The 20292-nt window shown below is 54.8% G+C and overlaps 1 protein-coding gene across 1 annotated transcript; it reads left to right on the top strand.

Annotated features, from left to right (window-relative positions):
* The first annotated feature begins 1715 nt into the window (after positions 1-1715).
* Positions 1716-4633, top strand: LOC131096435 (serine/threonine-protein kinase pim-1-like). The gene is made up of 6 exons (XM_058044772.1): positions 1716-1848; positions 1974-2722; positions 2846-2896; positions 3094-3460; positions 4102-4278; positions 4527-4633. Exons 1-6 carry the CDS (start codon positions 1716-1718, stop codon positions 4631-4633), a joined length of 1584 nt encoding a protein of 527 aa, XP_057900755.1.
* The last annotated feature ends 15659 nt before the right edge of the window (positions 4634-20292 follow it).

Here is a 20292-nt window from a genome sequence, read left to right as displayed (position 1 = left end):
GAAATCCAAAACCAAGCAAATACCTGGTACCTACAGCAACCCGATCTCGTGTTTGCTGACACTGCCAGTACCCAGATCCGGAATTTTTCAGATGCCTGCACAGCACAATTCCAGCAATTTGCTGGCACAGAAAATTACCATCAGGAAATTTCTCAGTGCCGGCACATTCCCCACCCAGATCTGGTGTGCGCTGGCACTGTCAGTGCCCACATCTGGCAATTTCCCTTTTCTGGCACCACCCATGTCCAGCAATTTGCTGGCAAAGAAAGTTAAAACCTGGCAATTTCCCCTTGCCAGCACTGCCCAATCTGGAGTTTGCTGGCAGCAGGATCCCAGGAAAGAAGGAAGGAAAGAAGGAAAGAAAAGAGGAAGGCATCCAGATCCAGTCCTTCCTGGAGCCTGGAGCCTGAAATGGGCTGTTTGCTGGCACTGCCAGTGCCCAGGTCTGGAAATTTCTTTATTCTGGCACAGCCCAAGTGCAGCAATTTGCTGGCACAGAAATCCAAAACCTGTGGCAGCTTCCTGCTACTTGGTCTGGCACCACCCACATCTTGTGTTTCATGTAACCTGAACCCAGATATGGAAATTTCCCAGTGCCAGCAGAGCCCAAGTCTGGCAGATTTCTGTTGCCGGCAATGACATCACCCACATCTGGTGTTTGCTGGCAGCGCCAGCACCCAGATCTGAAAACTTCCTTGTGCTGGCACAGCCCAAGTCCAGTGATTTGCAGGCACAGAAAGCCAAAGTTTGGAAATCTGCAGGTTCTGGCACCAGCACTATCCAGATCTGGTGGTTGCTGGGATGGCCAGTGCCCAGATTTGGAAATTTCCCGATGTCTTCACAGCCCAGGTCTATCAATTTGTTTTTAGCTAGCTTAGGCAGAGAAGTCTGTGACTTTCCTTTTTCTTAGAACTGTTTAAATCTGCTCTGGACTGAAAACCCAGACAAACACCGGCAGCAGCTCACACCTGTGGCCCACCGAGTTCTGGGACGCTGCATTCCAGAACCAGAGGGACTTAGAAGAGACTGAGGGAGCCAACTGCAACCCACAAAAAGGACTTTCTGAATTTGCCATCTCTTCACCACTGTCAGAGGTTTTATTTAGTATTATTCTTTTTTCATGCTTGTGAATACTTTACTTGTTAAATAAACTGGGTTTTTTTCACTTTTCTCAAGGGAAGTCTTTTCCTGAACTAGTAGGGAGAGGGGCCGCTTGAACTTGCTTTCTAGACAGACCCCTTTTGGAGATTTCCTCCCAAAATTTGCCCTAAGCCAGCACAAACAGTCATAATGAAAATTTCACCAGTGGCATCATTTCCTGGTGGCAAATCTTGTGACAGAAAATTGACCCTATTCTCCATGAGAGATTCTTGGGAAGAGCAGACAGGAGAAGATTCCTGGAAAATTGAAACAGCTTTCCAGAAGTGAAATAAAAATGAAAGAAACAATCCAAGATGCTTTCCTCTATTTATTTCTATGCTCCCCTTTTCCATGTTGCACTACTTCTCCATCCCAGTAATTCCAGATGCACTGCACCTCTAAGATCGGTGACTTAGTGATTTTTAGCCACTAAAATACCATGAGCCACACAGAGTTTTCCTTCCCCTGTTTTTACAGGAAAGCAACACTGGAGGTGTCAGTGCAGTGCTCGGGTCAGGTAGGAATCCTACCCCAAGGGAAGGTGGCCCGACAGTGTTTGACGCTCAGCAAGGACAATGCACAGCAGCAAGCGAGGGGATCGCTGTGCCAGTGTGCAGGAGTCAGGGCTCTGCATCCGGGCTCAGCGCTGCAAAGTTCCCGTGTTTGGACAGACGGAGGGGCTGTCCCCGGGGCGCGCGGGGCTCGAACGTGGGGCTCGTGGGGCGAGCGGGAAACGGACACGGGGACGAACGGCCCCGGTGCTTCAGTTGCAGCGGCGGCAGCAGCGGCAGCAGCGGTAGCAGCAGCGGCGGCAGCAGAAGCGGCGGCAGCAGCAAAAGCAGATAGATTAGAAAAATCGTTCTTTCTCTCGCTCTTTCTCTTTCTCTCCCTTTCCCGCTGTCGGGCACCCTTCTCTCGGGGTCCCTTGCCCGGCTTCCCTCTCCTCTCCCCGCCTCCCTCTCCCCTGCGGGGCTGGGCCATGCCCCCGGCCCGCCCCCGGCCCCGGGCGGGGCTGCCCCGTGCCCGGCCCCGGCCGTCCCGCCGCGGTCTCGCCTCCGCCCGGCTCTGGCTCTACTGGCGGTGGCGCTGCTGGGCGGGCATCAGTGCTTGGGGCGGGGGCGGCATCGCCGCCCTTCGGCTCCGCCTGGCCCGAGCCCGGCTCCGGACCCGACGCAGGGTCCAGTCCCGACCGCGGCCCCGGCCCCAGCCCCAGCCCCGGCTCCGGCATTGGCCCTGGCCCCGGCGCCTCCCGGACCCCGCGGAGGACACACGCGGCGTGGCCGCCGCTGCCGCCTCCGCTGCGGCTTCCCCGGCCCGAGCTCCGCCGCTCGGCAGCGCGGCCGCCGGCCCCGAGCCTCCCGTGCCGCGTTCCCGGGAGCGAACGCCTGGGCATGGCCGGCCCGGGGCGGGTGAGGGGCGCTCGGGGGCCCTGGCTTGCCCCGGGCCGAGCGCTGACAGCCGCGTCCCGCCCGCAGGGACGGCGCAGGAGGCCCTGCAGGAGCGGTACCGGCTGGGATCGCTGCTGGGGCGCGGCGGCTTCGGCAGAGTCTTCTCGGCCACGAGGATCTCGGACGGCGCCCCGGTGAGCGGCGGGGCCGGCGGCGGGCGCAGGAGGAGGGGATGGAGGAGGAGGAGGGCAGAGGGCGGAGGATGGGGCTCGCAGTGCGGGCGGCGAGCTCACCCCGCTGCTGCCCTTGGCTTGCAGGTGGCCATCAAAAGGGTGCCACGGAACCGCGTCCGGCACTGGGGCGAGCTGGTGAGTGAGCAGGGCCAGCAGCCGGGGCTGCCGGCCAGGGATGAGCCGGGGCCCGGCACGGTGGGAGCCGCCAGGACGCCCCGAGGGAGAGCGGGCGTGGGGCCAGCGCAGGGCTCAGAGCACCCCGGGCTGGCTGAGGGCTTCCCCAGGCCTGGCACGGCATCGGCCCCACTGACGGCATCGTGCTCCTCCCGCAGCCCGACGGCACCAGCACACCCCTGGAGGTCGTGCTGCTGGCCAAGGTGTCCACTGGCTTCCCCGGTGTGGTCCAGCTGCTGGAGTGGCTCGAGCTCCCCAGCTGCATCGTGATGGTGCTGGAGCGGCCAGAGCAGTGTCAGGACCTGCAGCGTTTCATTCGGGCACGGCGGTTCCTGCCCGAGGAGGAGGCGCGGGAGCTGTTCCGCCAGGTGCTGGAGGCCGTGCGGCACTGCACCAGCTGCGGGGTCCTGCACCGGGACATCAAGCCAGAGAACATCCTGGTTGACCTGGACACCGGGCAGGCCAAACTGATTGACTTTGGGTGTGGCACCTACCTGCAGGACACAGTCTACACTCACTTTGCAGGTGAGCCTACACAGGGCTGTGCTCCCGCTGCTGACATCTCATGGCCCAACATCTCTCAGCCCAAGCTGGCTGTGGCAGCGGGGATTCTCCCTTTTGCTGCCAGTCAGGGCACTGAATCTTCAGCTGAGTTGCTTTAGAGCGTGGCTGGGTGGGCAGCCATCTTCCAGCCCTGCTGGCAGCCTTTGCCAGCCACTCTGCCCAGGTCTGGGCCTGGGCTGGGGCAGCCAGCCCGACCAAAACCCCCGTGGGTGGGGGTAGCAGAGAGGGGGGCTGGAACCTGTGCCCCAGCCACTTTGGTGTGCAGAAAAGAGGAAGGGCTTGGGCTGCTCCACTCGCCCTGTTTCCCTGGCTTCATAATATTTTTGGGGCAATGCAGGCAGGGAGGATAAGGGCAGGTTTTTTCCCCATCATGGAGTGGTTTTTTCCTTTGCATGTCATGGTCGGGCCTAGCCAGGGCTGCCCTCTTCCAGCACCAGAGGCTTCTTTTCCAACCCTAACTTTGTGCACAAGTCCCAGGTGCTGGCGAGAGGGCAGTGGTCACCCTGTGTGCCCCTGATGCAGCCCCTGCAGGCGCAGGGATGCTGGGGCCAGGCTCTGGGAGCAGCAGCATCCCCCTGATGATCTCCATCTGTATTCCATAGGAACACTGTCGTACAGCCCCCCAGAATGGAACGACTTTGGCTGGTACCATGGCGAGCCAGCTACCATCTGGTCCCTGGGCATCCTGCTGCACCAGATGGTCTGCGGGGAGCACCCTTTCAGGAGGGGCCAGAACCTCAGCTGGGGCCAGCTCCCGCTGCCACAACGGCTCTCTCAAGGTGGATCCTCTTCTCTGGGCACGGGGGGAATGCCAGTGCTGGGAGCCAGCAGCGGGATCGTGGGCATCCCGCTCTGGCAGCTGCTGAGGAGGTGGCACATGTCCTGCTCTCCTCCAAAACAGGGAATTGATGGGAAAGTTTAGGCCCAGCTCTGAGCACATCCAGCACGGCCTGGGCACGGGAATAGTGGGCTAAATCAGACAGGAGCCTTCTCTGGCTGACCGTCAGTTTCTGCTTTCTCTCCCCAGAGTGCAAAAACCTGATCAGGTGGTGTTTATCCGTGAACTCCTTGGAAAGACCCACACTGGAAGACCTGTTCTGTGATCCTTGGATATGGGATATTCCTCTGCCATAGAAGAAGGGAGAGAGCCAAAGGCACACTTTGATCCAGAGCCCTGGTAAGTTCCTACTCCACATATGCCTTGGCAATGAGAAGCAAAGGAACCCAGAGCTTTTTGTGCTGCCAGTGTCACTGCACCGGGGTCATGGGATGGGAACACGCAGCCCTTGTGCTGGAGCTGAGCTGCTCTGCCCAGCACTGGTGGCCGCCATCCCAGCTGGTTTTGCTTGTCCTGGTTCCCTGACAGCTGGGGCCCTGGGCAGAGCCCTGAGAGCCTGGTCTGCTCCCAGGGAAGGAGAAGGAGCCCCTGGAGAAGCTGTTCCGGGTGGGGATGCTGCTGCTGCTGCTGCTGCTGCTGGAGAGAGCGAGGATGACACCAAGGATGAGAAGCTCTTCCTCAGCCTGGCCACGGGAGGCTGAAGGTGATGCACTTTGATTCTGGCACCTTCTTCAAAGCCAAACTCCACAGGGAATTTGCAGGTGAGTCCCCACCCGGGGAAATTCTGCCAGATTTGGGCATTGCCCAGCCTGGCTGGGAGCCAAAGGCTCCCCCTTTGCTGGGGCAGATGCAGCTCATTCTTCAGTCGCTGCCCAGCTGCTTTTGGCAGGGCTGGGAGGATGGGCTGGGGTGGGTACGAAATGGGAGTGGGCTCCTGGCCCTGCCAACAGCCCCCAGCTGTGCCCCGGGCTGGGGCTGGGGCTGGGGCAGCCAGCCCGACACAAACAAAGCCCCATGGTGGGAGCAGAGGTGGGGCTCCAGAACCTGTGCACAGCTGCTTTGCTGTGCAGGCAAGGAAGGGCTGGGCTGCTCCACTGCCCTTGTTTGCTTTGGGATCACCGTGATTTTGGGGGGCAGTGCAGGGGGAAGAGAGAAAGTGTAGGCTTCCCTCACCAGTGGGTGGGTTCTTCCTTGGCATGCAGGGGTTGGGCCTTCCTCAAGGCACTGACCGAGATAAGACTTTATAGCATTTTTCTTGTTTTCCCTTTTTGTCTCTAATCTCTTTTCAATAATGTGTTGTTTGTTTTTCCAGAGGAAGCATTCCAGGTGGTTCAGTGTGGATGGGGAAGTGCTGGGGAACAGCTGTGGCGTGGATGGGCCGTGCCCTTGGAGAAGGCTGAGGCCATGGTTTGGGAGCAGCTTTCCTTGCAGCCGTGGCTGGTGTGAGGTGGGTCCCTGTGTGCTTGGCAGGGTGGGATCAGAGCTTTTGGGAGCTGGCAGCGAGCACAGGAGCATCCTGCTCTGGGCAGCTGCTGAGGGCTGGATGTGCCGTGGCTGGCTGCAGGCTGGGCACATGTCCTGCCCTCCTGCTCTGTGCCAAAGGCAGCAGGGATGGGCAGCTCTGGGCACAGCTCTGGGCACAGCCAGCATGGCCTGGGCACCGCAGGCCTTGGCACAAGGGCACAGGAGCCCTCAGCTGACGGGCGGTTTCTGCTTTCTCTCCTTGCAGCCGGGCTCTGCAGGTGCTGAGGCTGCTCTGGGCTCTGCCAGGGCTCTGCTGGGCTCAGCCCTGGGCCCAGCTGGGCTGGCTCTGCCCTCACATTGCTCTCACAGCTCTGCATCAGACGAGCCCGTTGTCAGCACAGTGCCTGAGCTTTCTGCTTTGGCAGGTGAGTGAGACTCTGCTGCAGGCCCAGAGATTGCAGCTGGGGACACACATCCAATTGGCAAGGACCCAAACTCTCCACAGTCCCAGCTGAACGCCTGGATCTGTACAGGGTGTTTTGTCTGTCCCATTCTTCCTTCTTGACTGGCTGGAATTGTGCAATTGCAGTTTGTTCCTCCTCTAGCAGTGCCACGAGTGGGCCAAAGCTGGCGAGTGGGCCGTGTTCCTGAGGCAGTGCAGTCTGGAGCTGGTGGATGGAGGATTGCCCTTCTGCACTTCCAAACCTGAGCAAAAAGCTGTAAGTGGGACTTTGTGACTCTAAGAAACTCTTGGCAGTTTCAAAGGGAATGTGCAGCTCATTCCCAGGCTGAGAAGGAAGGTCATCTTCTAAAGGATTTGGGCTTTGACAGAGTTTCCATTCCCAGTCCGGCTTGGAGCTGGAAGGGCACAAAGCAATTTCCTCTTGCTTCGAGCACAATTTCAAATACCAGTGTTGGGAGCAAAGCCCAAAATCTTTTAAGAGGCTGCTGAGGTCAGTAAGATGGATCCATGCCATCAGCACATTTACAATGTAAAGAACTGAGTTCTCTTTTGAAAAAGATCATTTACCTCTTAATGCAAAGAATGTATCTTTGCATTTATATTTTGGTTTTTTCACTAACATTGTGTTATGTTTTTTCACTAACACTTGGATTTTATTCTTATCTTTTACAATTTACCTATTTTTTTCCTTTTTCCTTTTTTTTTCCCTCTAAATAGAAAACATGTCCTACAGAAGAAATGTCCTTTGCTCCTGGTTCCCGTGTGGAGCAGCTCCCTTCCTGCTGGCTGAGCTGCTCAGGCAGAGCCCGGCAGCTCCTGGCCCTGCAGCGCTGAGGCTTTTCCCCGTTGCTGGGCACAGACTGATGGAGCAGCACTGCTGAACACGGGCACACAGAGGGACCAGCAGCAGCTGCCTTTGGCCACCTGAGGCTCCAAGGCCCAAACTCTGAGCAGCCAGGGCTGGAAGAGACTGGCAGGATCTGATCCCTGACTCTGGGCCAGGACTGCACAAATGACCCCACAGCAGCAGCAGCAGCAGCAGCAGCAGATGGAGCTGACTTTGAGCACAGCCCCTGCCCCTCTTCCCTCCCGTGTGCAGCGGTGTCACAGCAGCCTGAGGCACCTGGGAGCCCCCAGTGCCAGCAGGGACTGGAGATGGCAGCCCTGGGCTCCTGGAGGCTGTGCAAGGAACGGAGCTGGGCACTCCCTGCCCATGGGGAGCTTCCAGATGGAAAAGGCTGCTGTGCCCAGGCAGCTCCAAGGGCACAGAAAGGAGGCTCTGGAGCACTGGATCTGTGCCAGTGCCACAGTCCTGGGCAGCAGCCAGCGAGCCCTGGGGGAACAGAGGGCACAGCAAGAGGGACAGAACCAGGCAAGGGCAGAGACTGGAGAGAGCCAGGCCTGGGAGCAGGAGCAGCTGCTCCATTGCACTCGTGGAGAAAGCTCTTGGCTGGTTCAAAGCGCTGAAAGGCGTGAAGGGCAGAGAGGAGGCCACAGCAAACAATGCTCCTGTTTGCACAGCCTCCCCTCTCCGTGTCCCAGAAGGAATTGCATGGACTGTGTTCTTCTCTCCGAGCCATCTCGTTCAGCATGAGCAGCTCAGCACCAGGAGCTGAAGGAGCTGAAGCCTCAGGCCACAGGAGCTGGGCAAGAGGGAGCTTTTGGAGCAAAGTAATGCTGTTAAAATAGCCCCAGCTGAATGCAGTGGATATAATCATGGAATCACAGAATCCTTTCTGTTGGAAAAGCCCTCTGAGCTCACCCAGTGCAGCCGCTCACCCAGCAGTGCCAAGCCCAGCACTAAACCACGTCCCTGAAGTGCCAAGGCCTGGACACCAGCCCTGAGTGAGGCCTAGACAGCAGGCTCTGAGCAAAAGGTGGCCTCTGGATGAACCTTCCAAGCAAAGGTTATCTTTGTATTTACTCCCTAATGAAATATGCATGGTCATTAGGCCCTGTAATAGATGTAGCCACTCCTTAGTGAGACATGTATTGACCTTTGTGTATTTAGAAGCCAGACAAGGCCATGAAATCTGACATCTGGCCTTATTTGAGGCTGTATGGTATAAGTCAGTTTCCTTGGTTCCTCCTTGAGCTGTGGCCAGGCTTTGGGAGGGACCCAAGAGGAGGATGAAACCAGATGTTGCCACACTAGCAGTGCTGTCAGTTTGTTCATTCAGCACTGTCAGAGCTGGGCCCTCTCCCAGCGGGGTTGGAGCCTCTCCTGGGCCTGGAGGCACCTGCAGGAATTCCCAGTGCCCAGGAGTGGCTCTGCAGCCCTTGGTTTTGACAGCTTCCCCAGCTGCTGTGTGGGTCTGGGGGATGGTAAAGGCTGAGGGTAAATGCTGCTGGATCTTTCTTAATCACTGCAGGCAATCTTTGGTGGGGATGGTTGGGTGCATTGCTGAGCTGCTCCTTTTGTGATTCTTTGCTGCTTGGAGCTGCAGTGAATGACACTGATTCCTTCAGTTGGAGTCTGTGTCTTTGGTGCTGACCCTGCCCACTGGTAAAACAAAACTGTCACAGTCTGGCCAGATGCCAACAAAATGTCACTTGTTCAGTGTCAATGTGAATAATCAGTCCCATCAGAAATTCCGAGCTGGGAAGCCCTTCCCTGGAGTTCCCTGGCTCTGGACTGGGCTGAGGTCGGAGCCCCGTGGGAGCAGTGGGGCAGTTGGGTAAAAGAAGCTGCACCCCTGGATGGCTTCAAATGCATCCAAAAATTGCAAATGGAGAAGGAAAAGACCTTGTGGGTTTGGGCAGACGAAGATGAATTTGTTAAGAGTCCATTGGAAACAGCACCTTCAGAAGGAACAATTATTGTTGGAATGCTCCCACATGGAGCAACAGAAGAAGGTTCTAATCTGGAGCTCAGATGCATTTGTGCAAGTGAAATATTAATATAATAAATAACTAAATATATATATTTATAGGATAATAATACCTTAATATATATATCTTTTATATATGTCCAAATCAATCTATATCTATATTTCTCTATCACTGTCTACATGTAAAATTATCATAATGTGAAGTAGTGCTGACAATGCTAATTTGGTAGCTTTGGGTGCTGAGGGATGTAACACTAAATACCCTACAGAACAGGATTGGCCACGACCCTAATGTCAGTGGCCAACTTTGTGAGATTGTATACAATGAAAAAGGAGGAAGGGAGGAAATTGGCTATTTTTACAGGGTGTGCTGATGCTGTGATGCAGAGTGCTTTGTTTGTTCTTATGAAAAATACAGTGATTAAGCCTGCAGGGTTTTTCATGTACCAGACTATGCACAAGCTACAGGACTGGTTGAACAGGTTGTTAAAAGAGCAGTGTAAAAAATGAGGAGATGGGAACCTTTGCCCATGGAGAACCCATCTCCCAGATGTGCTCCATGCCCTTCACAATGGCCCACTGGGGAAATGGAACCCCCTGGCTGTGCACGGCTGCCCCCAGTTTGCAAATCCAACCATGGGCAGTGAGACTTGGGCTGCCTGGGAAATTGTTCTGGCTGTGATGGTCCCTGGCAGGGCCAGCCCAGAGGCTGCAGGGCTGGGCCTTCATGCTTTGGAATTCATTAGTATAAATTCAAAGCAAATAAGAGCTGTCAATACCAAAACAGGAATTCAGATTCCTCCAGGACACTTTGCTTTGGTAACTGCTCCCTTGGAGCTTGGCCTTGCAAAGTGTTCCTGTCATGGCAGGAGGAATCGATGCAGAATATCAAGGAGAAATTACAGTAATTCTGTTAAACTATAGTGACCAGGATTGGATTATTCAACCCCATGACAGGGTAGCACAATTACTGATCTTGCAATTTTAAGAACGATTTTGCAAAAAGGAGATGCACCTCCAGTCACCACCGTTTGTGGAGATAAAGGGTTTGGATGCAGCAGCCCTGATAATGGAGCCAGATTGTGGGTCCAGAGGCCAAAAGGCCCTTCCAAGGCAGCTGAAGGAGCAGCTCCTGGGAAAGACAACTCTGAGTCCCGAACCCTGGGCAGGAACAATGGGAATGTGTCCCTGCAGCCAAGGATTCTGTGTGAGAACAAGTAGATCTGAGAGGATATTGTTTTACACATCCTGCCAGACCAAATCTCCCTGTTTGCCCCAAGGGCCCCTGTGGAAAATGCTCTGATCCACGGGGCTCCATGGGAAGGCTGCTGTGACACTGAGGGACTTGCACAGGAATTCCATCCAGGAGCCTGGGTGCCCCTCAGGGACTGGGACCCGGCCCCTTCCAGCCAGAGGGGAAAGGGCCCCCCAAGCCTTGTTAGCCACAGACAGCATGGTAAAGCTGAACAGCAAAGGGCCTCGGGGCATTATTCTGGAATTAAAAAGGTGCCAGCTCCAGGCACAACAGAATTCTTGTTCCTAACTCCAATGGGATTGAGAAAAAAGAATGAAGAACCTTGTCACTAAAGTACTCCTGATGTCTGTAAGGTGTACCTTGAAAGTCAGCCAGAATCTTTGTCTGTCACAAACCCCTCCAGTGTTTCACCAAGGAATTGGTCATCAAAATGTAATGATGGGTTATGATGGATTGCTGAGCTTATCTTTTTGTAATTCTTTGCAGCTGTGCATGATATAAATGACACAATTCCTTCAGTTGGTGTCTGTGTCTTTGGTAGTGACCCTGCCCACTGGGGACACAGGGCCCCCTCTTGCCTAAGTGTTCCCTGGGAAGGCAAAAGCCCTCACTCCAAAATTCCCCCCTTCCTCCCTGTTCCCCCCTTCACACCCTGAGCATGATGTGCTCTGGTCTGGGCTATGCCCAGGGTCAGTTGGGGTCCCCTGTCCTGGCTGTGTCCCCTGCCCAGCTCCCCCGCAGCCCCAGCCCCTCCCCAGCGTGGCTGACGAGGGGCAGGACAGGCCTTGGCTGTGCTGCAGCTCAGCAAGAACAAAACCATCTCTGCGTGCCCAGCCCTGTGCTCAGCACCCGGCCCAGCAGTGTCTCAGTGCCAGGGGCTGTGCCCTCAGTCCCTGCCAGGGGTTTCCATGGCAACTGCCAGGCCAGGTGACCCAGGTGTCCCCCCAGTGCCGGTTGCCATGGAAACAGTGCCCAGCCCTGCCCCTTTCTGTCTGGCTGACCTGGCCTTTGGCCCTGGCAGTGCCGGTGGCTGCTGGTTCCTGGTGCCCGAGCGGCCAGCGCGGCACAGGGCAGGTGGCCATGGCACAGCCCCCAGCAAGGGATCCCCTCTGGCTCTGGGCACTGACACCAGCCCTGAGCACGGGGCCAGGGCAGCTTTCCATGGCCACCAACCATCACAACGGGGCTGGGCATTGGTTGCCATGGCACCAAACCAAGGAACGGGTCCCTGTGGCCGTTGCCATGGCACCTGGTGGCACCAACGAGTGTCACTGCAATTGTACCTGGAGCAGCCCTGGCACTGCAGTGTCCCACGGTTGCCGTGGCAGCTGGGGACAGCATGGCTGGGGCTCTGCAAGGGCCCTGGGGCAGATGGGAAGGAGCAGCAGAGCAGGGGCTGATCCATCCCCAGTGCGCTGCACAGCCCAGGGCAGCGTCCCAGAGCATCCTCATGGAGCTGCCAACAACATCCCCCCTCTGCAGCCCTGGCCTCTCCCCCAGCTCACAGAGGTGCCCCATCCTTGCAGGCACAGACACGGCAGCACTGGCTCAGCAGCCCCTGTTTGCATTGCACACAGCAGGGGGAGCACCCCCATGCTGTTGCTGTGGGGACATGAACCTGAGGGAGCACAAATGCCATCAGCCCCTGGGGCCAGCAAGGGCTGGGGGATGGCAAGGAAACCACCCAGGTTTGTCCTGGCCTATGCACTCAGCCAGAAAGTTTGTTCCCATCAGCTGGGGGTGCCCTGTGAGTGCCATCCTGTGGGTGCCCTGTGATGGCACTCAGGGTGATCTGTTCCATAACCTTGCTGGGCACCCAGGTCAGGCTGACAGGCCTGGAGGTCCCCAGCTCCTCCTTCCAGCCCTTCTTGGGGATGGGCTCACACTGGCACCTCCAGTCCTCTAGGAGCTCCCTGCTGAGCCAGCTCTGATGGTAAATGATGGAGTGCAGCCTGGGGAGTTCATCTACAGCTCCCTCATTGCCCTAGGATGGATCCTGTCTGCTCCCATTCACCTGTGAGCATCTGAGTGGCTCAGCAGGTCACCCACTGCTTCCTCCTGGATTCCAGGGGCTGTTCTGCTCCCAGTGCCCATCTACCAGCTCAGGAGAACACTTGTCCTGAGGATATCCTCCCCTAATATCGAAAATTGAAAAATACTAGGGGTAAAGTAGCTCATCCTTTTCCTTATCTTGTGTTAGTATATTCTCCTCTGCAACCAATAAAGAGTAGAGGTTCTCCTACTCCTCCTTTTTACTATTATTTTTTTATAAAAACATTTTTATTCTTTTTGCAGAACCCTTCAGGTTAAGTTTTATAGAGTTTTCAACTCTCAGCTTTTCTTTCTGTATGACCCAGCAACATCCTTAAAGATTTCCTGAGTTGCTGGTCCTTTTTCCACCCCTGAGTCTCCAGAAAAGCTCCATGGGCAGCCAGGCCACTCATTTTCCTCACTAGCACATCTTCTGCCGCACTGGGACAGGCTGCTTCTTCCCCCTTATGATTACTTTCTTGAAATGTGTCCATCCTTCCAGGACCCCTTTGTTGTTAAGGGCTGTTTCCCTTAAAGCAATCAGTACCTGATTATGTATTCCCCAAATCTGCAGCCTAAACAGGCCAAAGTCTGCCCTTCCTATTTCCAGTGCAGAAGTTTTGTTAATGCCCCTCCCTCTTTCACAGAACATTGAACACTTCATTATTTCATGGTCACTTTGCCCCAGGCAGACTCTGAGCCCCACATCTGCCACCAGTCCTTCTCTGTTTGTGAACAGCAGCAGACAGAGCTTTCCTTGGCAGTGGGAGTGCTACCAAAAATTCAGTAAAACAGAAAATTCCTTAACCCCAATGTAGCATTAAGAAGCAGCATTCTTTATTCAGCTGGATGCACGGGGGAGAGCTCCTCCAAAAGATGTGCATGCTGAGTACAGGAAAGTTTCTGTTTATATTCTGTATTTTGTATACATATTAATTGATTGTCCTGGACTAAAATTACGTATGATAATCATTTCCCCAAAATCATTAATATATTTCCCCTCCCCTTTACCCATGCATTCTCCTGTCCTGGGATTCTCCCTGGTGGTCCCTGGTGGTCCCTGGTGGTCGTGGACCCCAATGTTCCCATTGGCCTGGCTGAGCTGGCAGGACACTGAGGCTGCTGAACTTCCAGTTCCCTTCTCACACAATGGGCACTGTGTGGTTTCCACAGGCCTGGGGTTGTGGAGAACAAGCTGCAGGTGTGAGCTCACCTGGTGAAGACAATTTATCATCTGGTACCATGTGGTCACAGAGTGGGCTATGACATCACAGAGTGGGTTAGGTGAGGTCATCGAGCAGCCATGGCATCATAGTCTGCCTTTGTGACATCAGAGATCCAGCTGTGACATCACAGGGCAGAGGTGTGACATCACAGTGCAGACTATGGCATCACAGACTCTGGTGTGACATCAGAGACCAGCTGTGTGACAGTGGAGAATGGGCTGTGACATCACAGAGGGGCTGTGTGACATCCCAGCAGGCTGTGTCAGGTCACTGGGTTGGTCACTCCGCCCCAGCTCCCCCTCACAGTTTCTCCCAACAACTCCAACGCTGTCCATGCCCAGCAGGGTCCCTGTCCCCCAGGATCCCCCCAGCCCACCTGGAGCCACAGCCTCCACCAAAGGATGTTCCACAGGATCCACCCCAGAGCCTGACATGGGGACAAGGGGCCAGGGCTGTGTGACCAGGACATCAAGGACGTGGGTTACCCAGGTCACTGTGGCCTGGGTTGGTTTCCCCAGGGCAAGAAAGATGTCTGGCAGCTGGAGCAGGGTCTGGGAAGGGCCTCCAAGGTGGGGCTGGAGCCCTTGGGCTGTGAGCAGAGGCTGAGGGAGCTGCGCTGGTCCAGCCTGGAGCAGGGAAGGCTGAGGGGCTCCTCATCCCAGCCCGGCAGTGCCAGCGAGGAGGGGATGGAGAACACAGAGCCAGGCTCTTCACCAGGGGCTGGTGGGAGACAAAAGCCAATGGGTGGAAGGGGAAAGAGGGGAGATCAGCCAGGGCATGAGGAGATGAAATGAGTCAGGCTGCTTTCAGCATTTCCTCAACACCAAGAGCAGCCTGACCTCCCTTCTCCATCCACCACTGATAGATTTGCAAATCAGGAATTGTTTGAGCTGTTCTGTCCTCAGTCCAGGACAAGAATCCTGATACAAGAACGTAATTGTGTTTATATCTATCACAGAACCACACTTGTCAAAAATTAATTTTAGTATGCATATCAGTTGTTAACAGTGGACTCATTAGACATACTGGGACATGCTCAGGGAAGAGTTTGTAATTGTGTAATTGTTATTTTAATGGTGTAATTTTTATTAAGTTATATCCTGTTCAGCTGTGGTCTGTTGGCTAGGTCCAGTGTGGGCTGGAGGGAGCTCAGATTTGAACAAGGCTGCTCTGAGTGCCAGCCTTGGATGGGGAAAATGGTAGGGTGGGGGTAGGGACAGAGTCTGATTGATTGTCAGCCATGAAAGGTCCTGATTTTCATACCCAGTCAAACTGCATGAGGAGGTACTTGGATTCACTGTCAATTGGAGATTGCACATTTCAATGAATTACTAGTAAAAAAAAAATTACAGGACCTAAAAAATATTTTCTTGCTGTTTTTTTAAATTCAGGGTATTCACATTGAATTGGCTTCTGAAATCTGACTAATTAACCACACATTTGATTTGAACGCTTAAATCAAATTATTCCGAGAAGCTTAGCTTCTTTAGCTGTTCTGAATGTTAATGAGCCCTGGGACACTGAATTCCTGCACTGAAGAGCTGAAGGCTGAACAAGCCTCTGGAGCAGTGAAATTCAGCAGCAGCCTCCAAGGTGCTGAGGATGTCAGCAGCCCCCACTGAGGCCATCCCTGCCCAGAGACCGTGGGGGAATGGGCAGACAAGGAGAGCGTCCCTGGGGCTGGGGCAGCACAACTCAGAGGCAGCAGCGGCTCCAGCTGGGAAATGGAGTGTGGAATGTGGCTGGGAAAGCCCTGCCTGGGCTGGGCCAAGCAGGGCACTCAAGCCCTGACTTCCATCCAATAGAAAACTCTGTCAAGGAGATATTTAAAAGGAATTACAATTGTTTCTGTATTCTGAACTGGACTTCCTGGAGAAATACCAACAAGAGATCCTCAGGAGCTCAAAACAACAAAACAGTCTTTACTGGTAACTTTGGAAAATCAGAGAATTTTTGGCAAAAGGTTTAATATGACATTCAATCAACAAAGAACACTTCTTAAAGCACTGACTTGGCCCATTCAACTTCACAAACGTTAAGCTATTTGAATTTTACATTACTCAAATTTGCAAAAGGACCAAAATAGAAGAAAAGCACAGAAAGAGAGAGAGGCAAAAAGGATACAGAGGAGCATACACAGACGTACCAACTCCTGGATTCCAGTAGCGTTCAGATGGAAATTCCAAGAGGAGGTAGGGTCAAGATGTGTGCTTGTCTTGTGGTCAGCCTGCAATACCCCTTGGTCTTCCTGGGCCCTTCCCCCAGGTGAGACTGTGGGTCATTTGGTCCCTCAGGAGCTGGGCTGGGGCTGCAGAGGTGGCTGTGGAGCATTGCCTGTGCTGTGCCAGGGACTGGCAGCCACTGCTGGGCTGGGATAGAGGCTCTGGGGGGATTGGGGTCACAGGGCAGGGCAGGGCTGGGGTTCCAGGGCAGGGGAGGGCTGGACCTGCCCCTTCCTCCCCTATTGGAATAAGATCCAATATTACCAGGTAGATTGTGCCTGGGCTCCTCTGACCCCGGCTCCTGGGCCAAAGGCGGCAACTGTGGTGTTTCACCTCAGAGACACTTTTGGCTGGCTGGATGGTGCAGCTGAGCGCCGAAACAAGTCCAGGCTTGTGGAAACTCAGTTTGCCTCAGGTGAGAAGGCTTCAGGCTAAGGTGAGGAGGAAAAGGAGACAGATTCTGCCGGAGGGTTAATATCAAGAGTTTATTCCATGGTCACAGACGTCTGAATCTTAGGTAACAGCTCCAACAGAATCCCAACCGCATGGCCTGAGTGACTTTTTAAGCTCCGGAGGAAGGGGGAGGGAAGGGACAGGTGAGCCACCAACCAGGTGGGAGGGGCAGGGTCTCAGGCAATGATGACACCCAGACAGACCAATGACCTCTGGGCACAGGGGCATCTTTTGAACCTGACCAACCACACAATGGCCTTGCTGGAATGTTAAGACTGATTGACAGCCCCGCAGGGGGCGAGGGGGAAGGGGAAGAGAGATATTGCCACACCTGGGAAGGGGCTGGGAAGTTTAAAACAGGAAATTGCAACACACTGCAACACTCCCCACACAGGAAATGTCTTGAGCCAAGAAACTCCTCCACTCTGTCACAATAGGGAATACTGGAGGTGAAATCCCAATTCTGGCCATGGGCACCTAGATAAGAAGGACAGTTCTTTTCCTTAGGAATGAAAGCCCCAGTTCTCAGTAAATTTCTGGTTTGATTGTTTGGATTCTGTTTGGTATTGTTGTTGCTTTGTTTCCTTGTTGTGCCTGAAGTGTCCAGTCAGGAGCAGAGTGACTCTTACCAAGGAACTTTGTGCTGCTGTCCCTTAATATTCAGTCTGGTTTTTGCTGCTCCCTTGCTGGGGATTTTTTCAGCGCTCTCAAGGCCTCGTTCATAACAGGGTGAAGGAGCCCTGGCCCAGGCTCTGGCCCTGGGGGACACGGGGATGCTGCCGGGGGGTCCCTGTCCCCCTGTCCCACCCCCAGGGCCCTGGCCCCCCGTCCCCGTGTCAGGCTCTGGGGTCGATCTCGTGGAACATCCTCTGGGGGAGGCTGCGGGGCCGGGGGCGGGGGACCCGGGGGCACAGGGGACCCTGCTGTGCACGAGCAGAGTTGGACTGCTCTGGGGGGAGCTGTGAGGGGGGCCGGGACAGAGTGACCTCCCCAGGGACATCACACTGCCCCTGTGATGTCACACAGCCCCCGTGATGTCACACTGCCCCTGTGATATCACACAGCCCTGGTGATGTCACACTGCCCCTGTGATGTCACACAGATCCCTGTGATGTCACACATCCCCTGTGATGTCACACTGCCCCTGTGATGTTCCAGAGCCAACTCTGAGACGCCACGCTATGATGTGATACAGCTGCTCTGTGATGTCACAGAAGTCTCTGTGATGTAAGAAAGTCACTTTATGATTTCACAATCTCTACTGTGATGTCACAGCCTGCTCTATGACGTTACACAGCCACCCAGTGTTGTCACAGCTCACTCCCTGATGTCATAGAGCCACCTTCTATGATGGCAGGATCTGCTCTATGGCCTCACACCCTACTCTATGATGTCACTGCCAGCTCTGTGATGTAAAAACCCCCCTCAGTGATGTCACAAAACCCTCTCTGTGATGTCATACTGACACTCTGTAAGGTCACAGCACATACTTTGACCTCACTGCCAGCTCTATGACATCATGCAGCCATGCCATGATCTCACAGCCTGTTCTGTGATGTAACAAAGTGCCCTCTGTGACGCTGTAGCTGCTCAGTGACCTCACACAACAAATTCTGTGATGTCACAGCCCAATCTGTGACCTTACACAGCGCACTCTGTGCTGTCACACAGCCCCTGGCTGACATCCCAGCTGCTCTGTGCCTCTATGACACAGCCACAGAGGTGCTGCTGTGACACAGCCCCCTCTGGGCCATCCCACAGCCCCTGCCAGTGCTGAGCCCCTGTGAGCTCTCTCTGTGCCCTGCTGGTGTCCCTGAGGGGCCCTGGCAGTGCCCCAGCCCTGCTGGGCTGTGCACAGGAGCTGCTCCTGGCCAGAGCTGTCTCTCTGCAGTGCTGCCCTTGCCAGGAGCTGCCTCTGGGCCAGGAGCCCGGCCCAGCTCAGCAGCACAGACACAGCACAGGGACTTTAATGAGCCTCTGGGGCTTTGGTGCTCTTTGCATCAGACTCAGTCCCTCAAAGTGTGCTCCAAAAACCTTCTCAGGGATTCAAAAAGAGGGTGAAACACTGAAGTTTCTCATACTTTAAATAGATCCATCTGAGAGACAGGACTGAGAAAATGTCCCCAGGTTCCAGGTAGAGAAGAACACTGGTGGCAGTGATGACAGCAGGGGACAAGCAAGGGAAAGGTGTCTCTGCTGCTGAGCAAACCTTCGCCTCTGTCCCTGCAGGCTGTCGGTATCCCCGGCTGCCCCACGTGGCTGGGCCCTTCCTTTGCTGTCAGCTCTGCCTCCTGCCTGCCTCTGCCTGCCCACACAGAGCCTTGGGCTGCTCCAGGCTCCTGCTGGGGACATGCTGCACCACAGCCCTGCTCTGACAGGGAAATTCCTTTCTGCTGGTGTTCAGTCTCGACCTCCCAAGCTGCACTTGGTGCTATTAGGTCTTCTTCAGTCTTATTCCTACTATGAAGAAAAGCTCCAGCCTCTCTGAAACCACCCATCCATCCCTCCCAGGCCATTCCCTTTCAGTCCTCAGTCTCTACACCACTGACCACAGAGGCCGCAGACTCTCCCTGCTGGTTTTGTGATGAGGCCTCCAAACCCCATTCTGGGAGATTTTTGAGTCCTCTCCAAGGTCTGTGAAAAGATAAAAATAGCATTCGAAGTTATTTTCTCCTAAATCCTACCGTGACAGAAAATGGGTCAGTATCTTTAAACTGAATGGGGACAAAATAACATTTGTTAGAAGGAGGAAATATTTTACAATTAAGAAAGTGGCAGGAAACTGCAGCTGTTTTTCCAGAGAAGTGGATTCCCCATCCCTGGAATTGTCCAAGAGCAGGAGCTTTGTGCAACCTCTCCCATTGAAAGGCTCTCATCCCCAGTGACAGAATTCCTGCATTGTGGGTTCTCTGATATGCTGGGTGCCCTCACAAGGCTTCTGGCCAGAATGTCTGCTGAGGGCAGCCAGGCTGCTGCAGGGGCAGTGACCTCACAGCCATCACCATGGCAGCCCTGTCCCCTGGGCCTGGCTCTGCCCTTTCCTCTGCCCCTGCCTTGGCTCTGCTGCCATGAAGAGTTTTGTCATTAATATCTTGTCCCCAAGGTGCTGGGGCCAGTGGCTTCCCAGTCAGGCTCCTGGGGCAGAAGTGGCTTTTCAGAGCCAGCCAGGAATGAGCCCTGAGGCAGCAGCTCTGCAGTGGTGGCCACCAGGTCAGGCTGCCAAGGGAGGCTTCTGGCCATGGCCTGCAAGCAGCTGCTGCTGCCAAGGTGCCTTTGGTGCCTCAGGCTCTCCCTGGCACAGCTCCCAGCACGGCACTCTGCCATTGTGCCCGAGCCCTTCCCTGTGCTGGGGCTGGCCTGGGGCTTTTCCTGCAGCGGGACCTGCCCTGCTGATGGCACAGGAAAGGCAGTTCCTGCTGGAGCAGGAGGCTCTGCCTGCAATGGGCTCCAACAACTCCAGCAAGGTCCTGTTTGCAAAGCCCCCAGTAAGCAATGAAGGAGGGGAGTCACACTGCTTTGGGGGTGAATAATGCTGAAACTAGCCTGACTCCTCCATCTCAAAGTTCAACATCCTCAGAGGGAGCTGAAGCTGTGGCAGAGCTGGAAAAATCCCCAGAGAAAGGAACAACCAAGTGACACCACTGAGAGCTTGTGCAGAGCTGCTGAGCTGGCCCAGGCTGGGCACATCTGACTGACAGGGCAGCACCTCAGAGGAGAAAAGCCCCATCCCAAATTTTAATGGCAGCATCTCCTGACATTTCCCTTCTTGAGGGGTGTGGGGATTCCTCCCAGTGGTGGGGACACCCTCAAGGTCACTGCTCCAGGCTGAGCCAAAGGGAATTGCCCATGGTCATTGGTCTGGGGGAGTGACATAAATCTCTGCTTAATTACAGATTTTCCTTAATACAGTTGCTTTGAAATAATTTCCTAGTGCTCTGTATAATATATTTTACGTCTCTTGCATCCTGGCATGAATATTTCTGATTAAGGAAATTTTGTCTAATCATTAC

Source organism: Melospiza georgiana, unplaced genomic scaffold (assembly GCF_028018845.1).
Source record: "Melospiza georgiana isolate bMelGeo1 unplaced genomic scaffold, bMelGeo1.pri scaffold_29, whole genome shotgun sequence".
Classification (NCBI taxonomy): domain Eukaryota; kingdom Metazoa; phylum Chordata; class Aves; order Passeriformes; family Passerellidae; genus Melospiza; species Melospiza georgiana.
The sequence above is the reverse complement of the archived record's forward strand: the minus strand, read 5'-3'. Positions and strand labels throughout refer to the sequence as shown.

Excerpts from the sequence above, each read along its gene's own strand:
- LOC131096435 (XM_058044772.1), top strand. The coding sequence starts at position 1,716 with ATGCACAGCAGCAAGCGAGGGGATCGCTGTGCCAGTGTGCAGGAGTCA. Across the intron at positions 2,897-3,093 it reads TCCGGCACTGGGGCGAGCTG|CCCGACGGCACCAGCACACC; the intron begins GTGAGTGAGCAG and ends CTCCTCCCGCAG. Across the intron at positions 4,279-4,526 it reads GCCACAACGGCTCTCTCAAG|AGTGCAAAAACCTGATCAGG; the intron begins GTGGATCCTCTT and ends TTCTCTCCCCAG.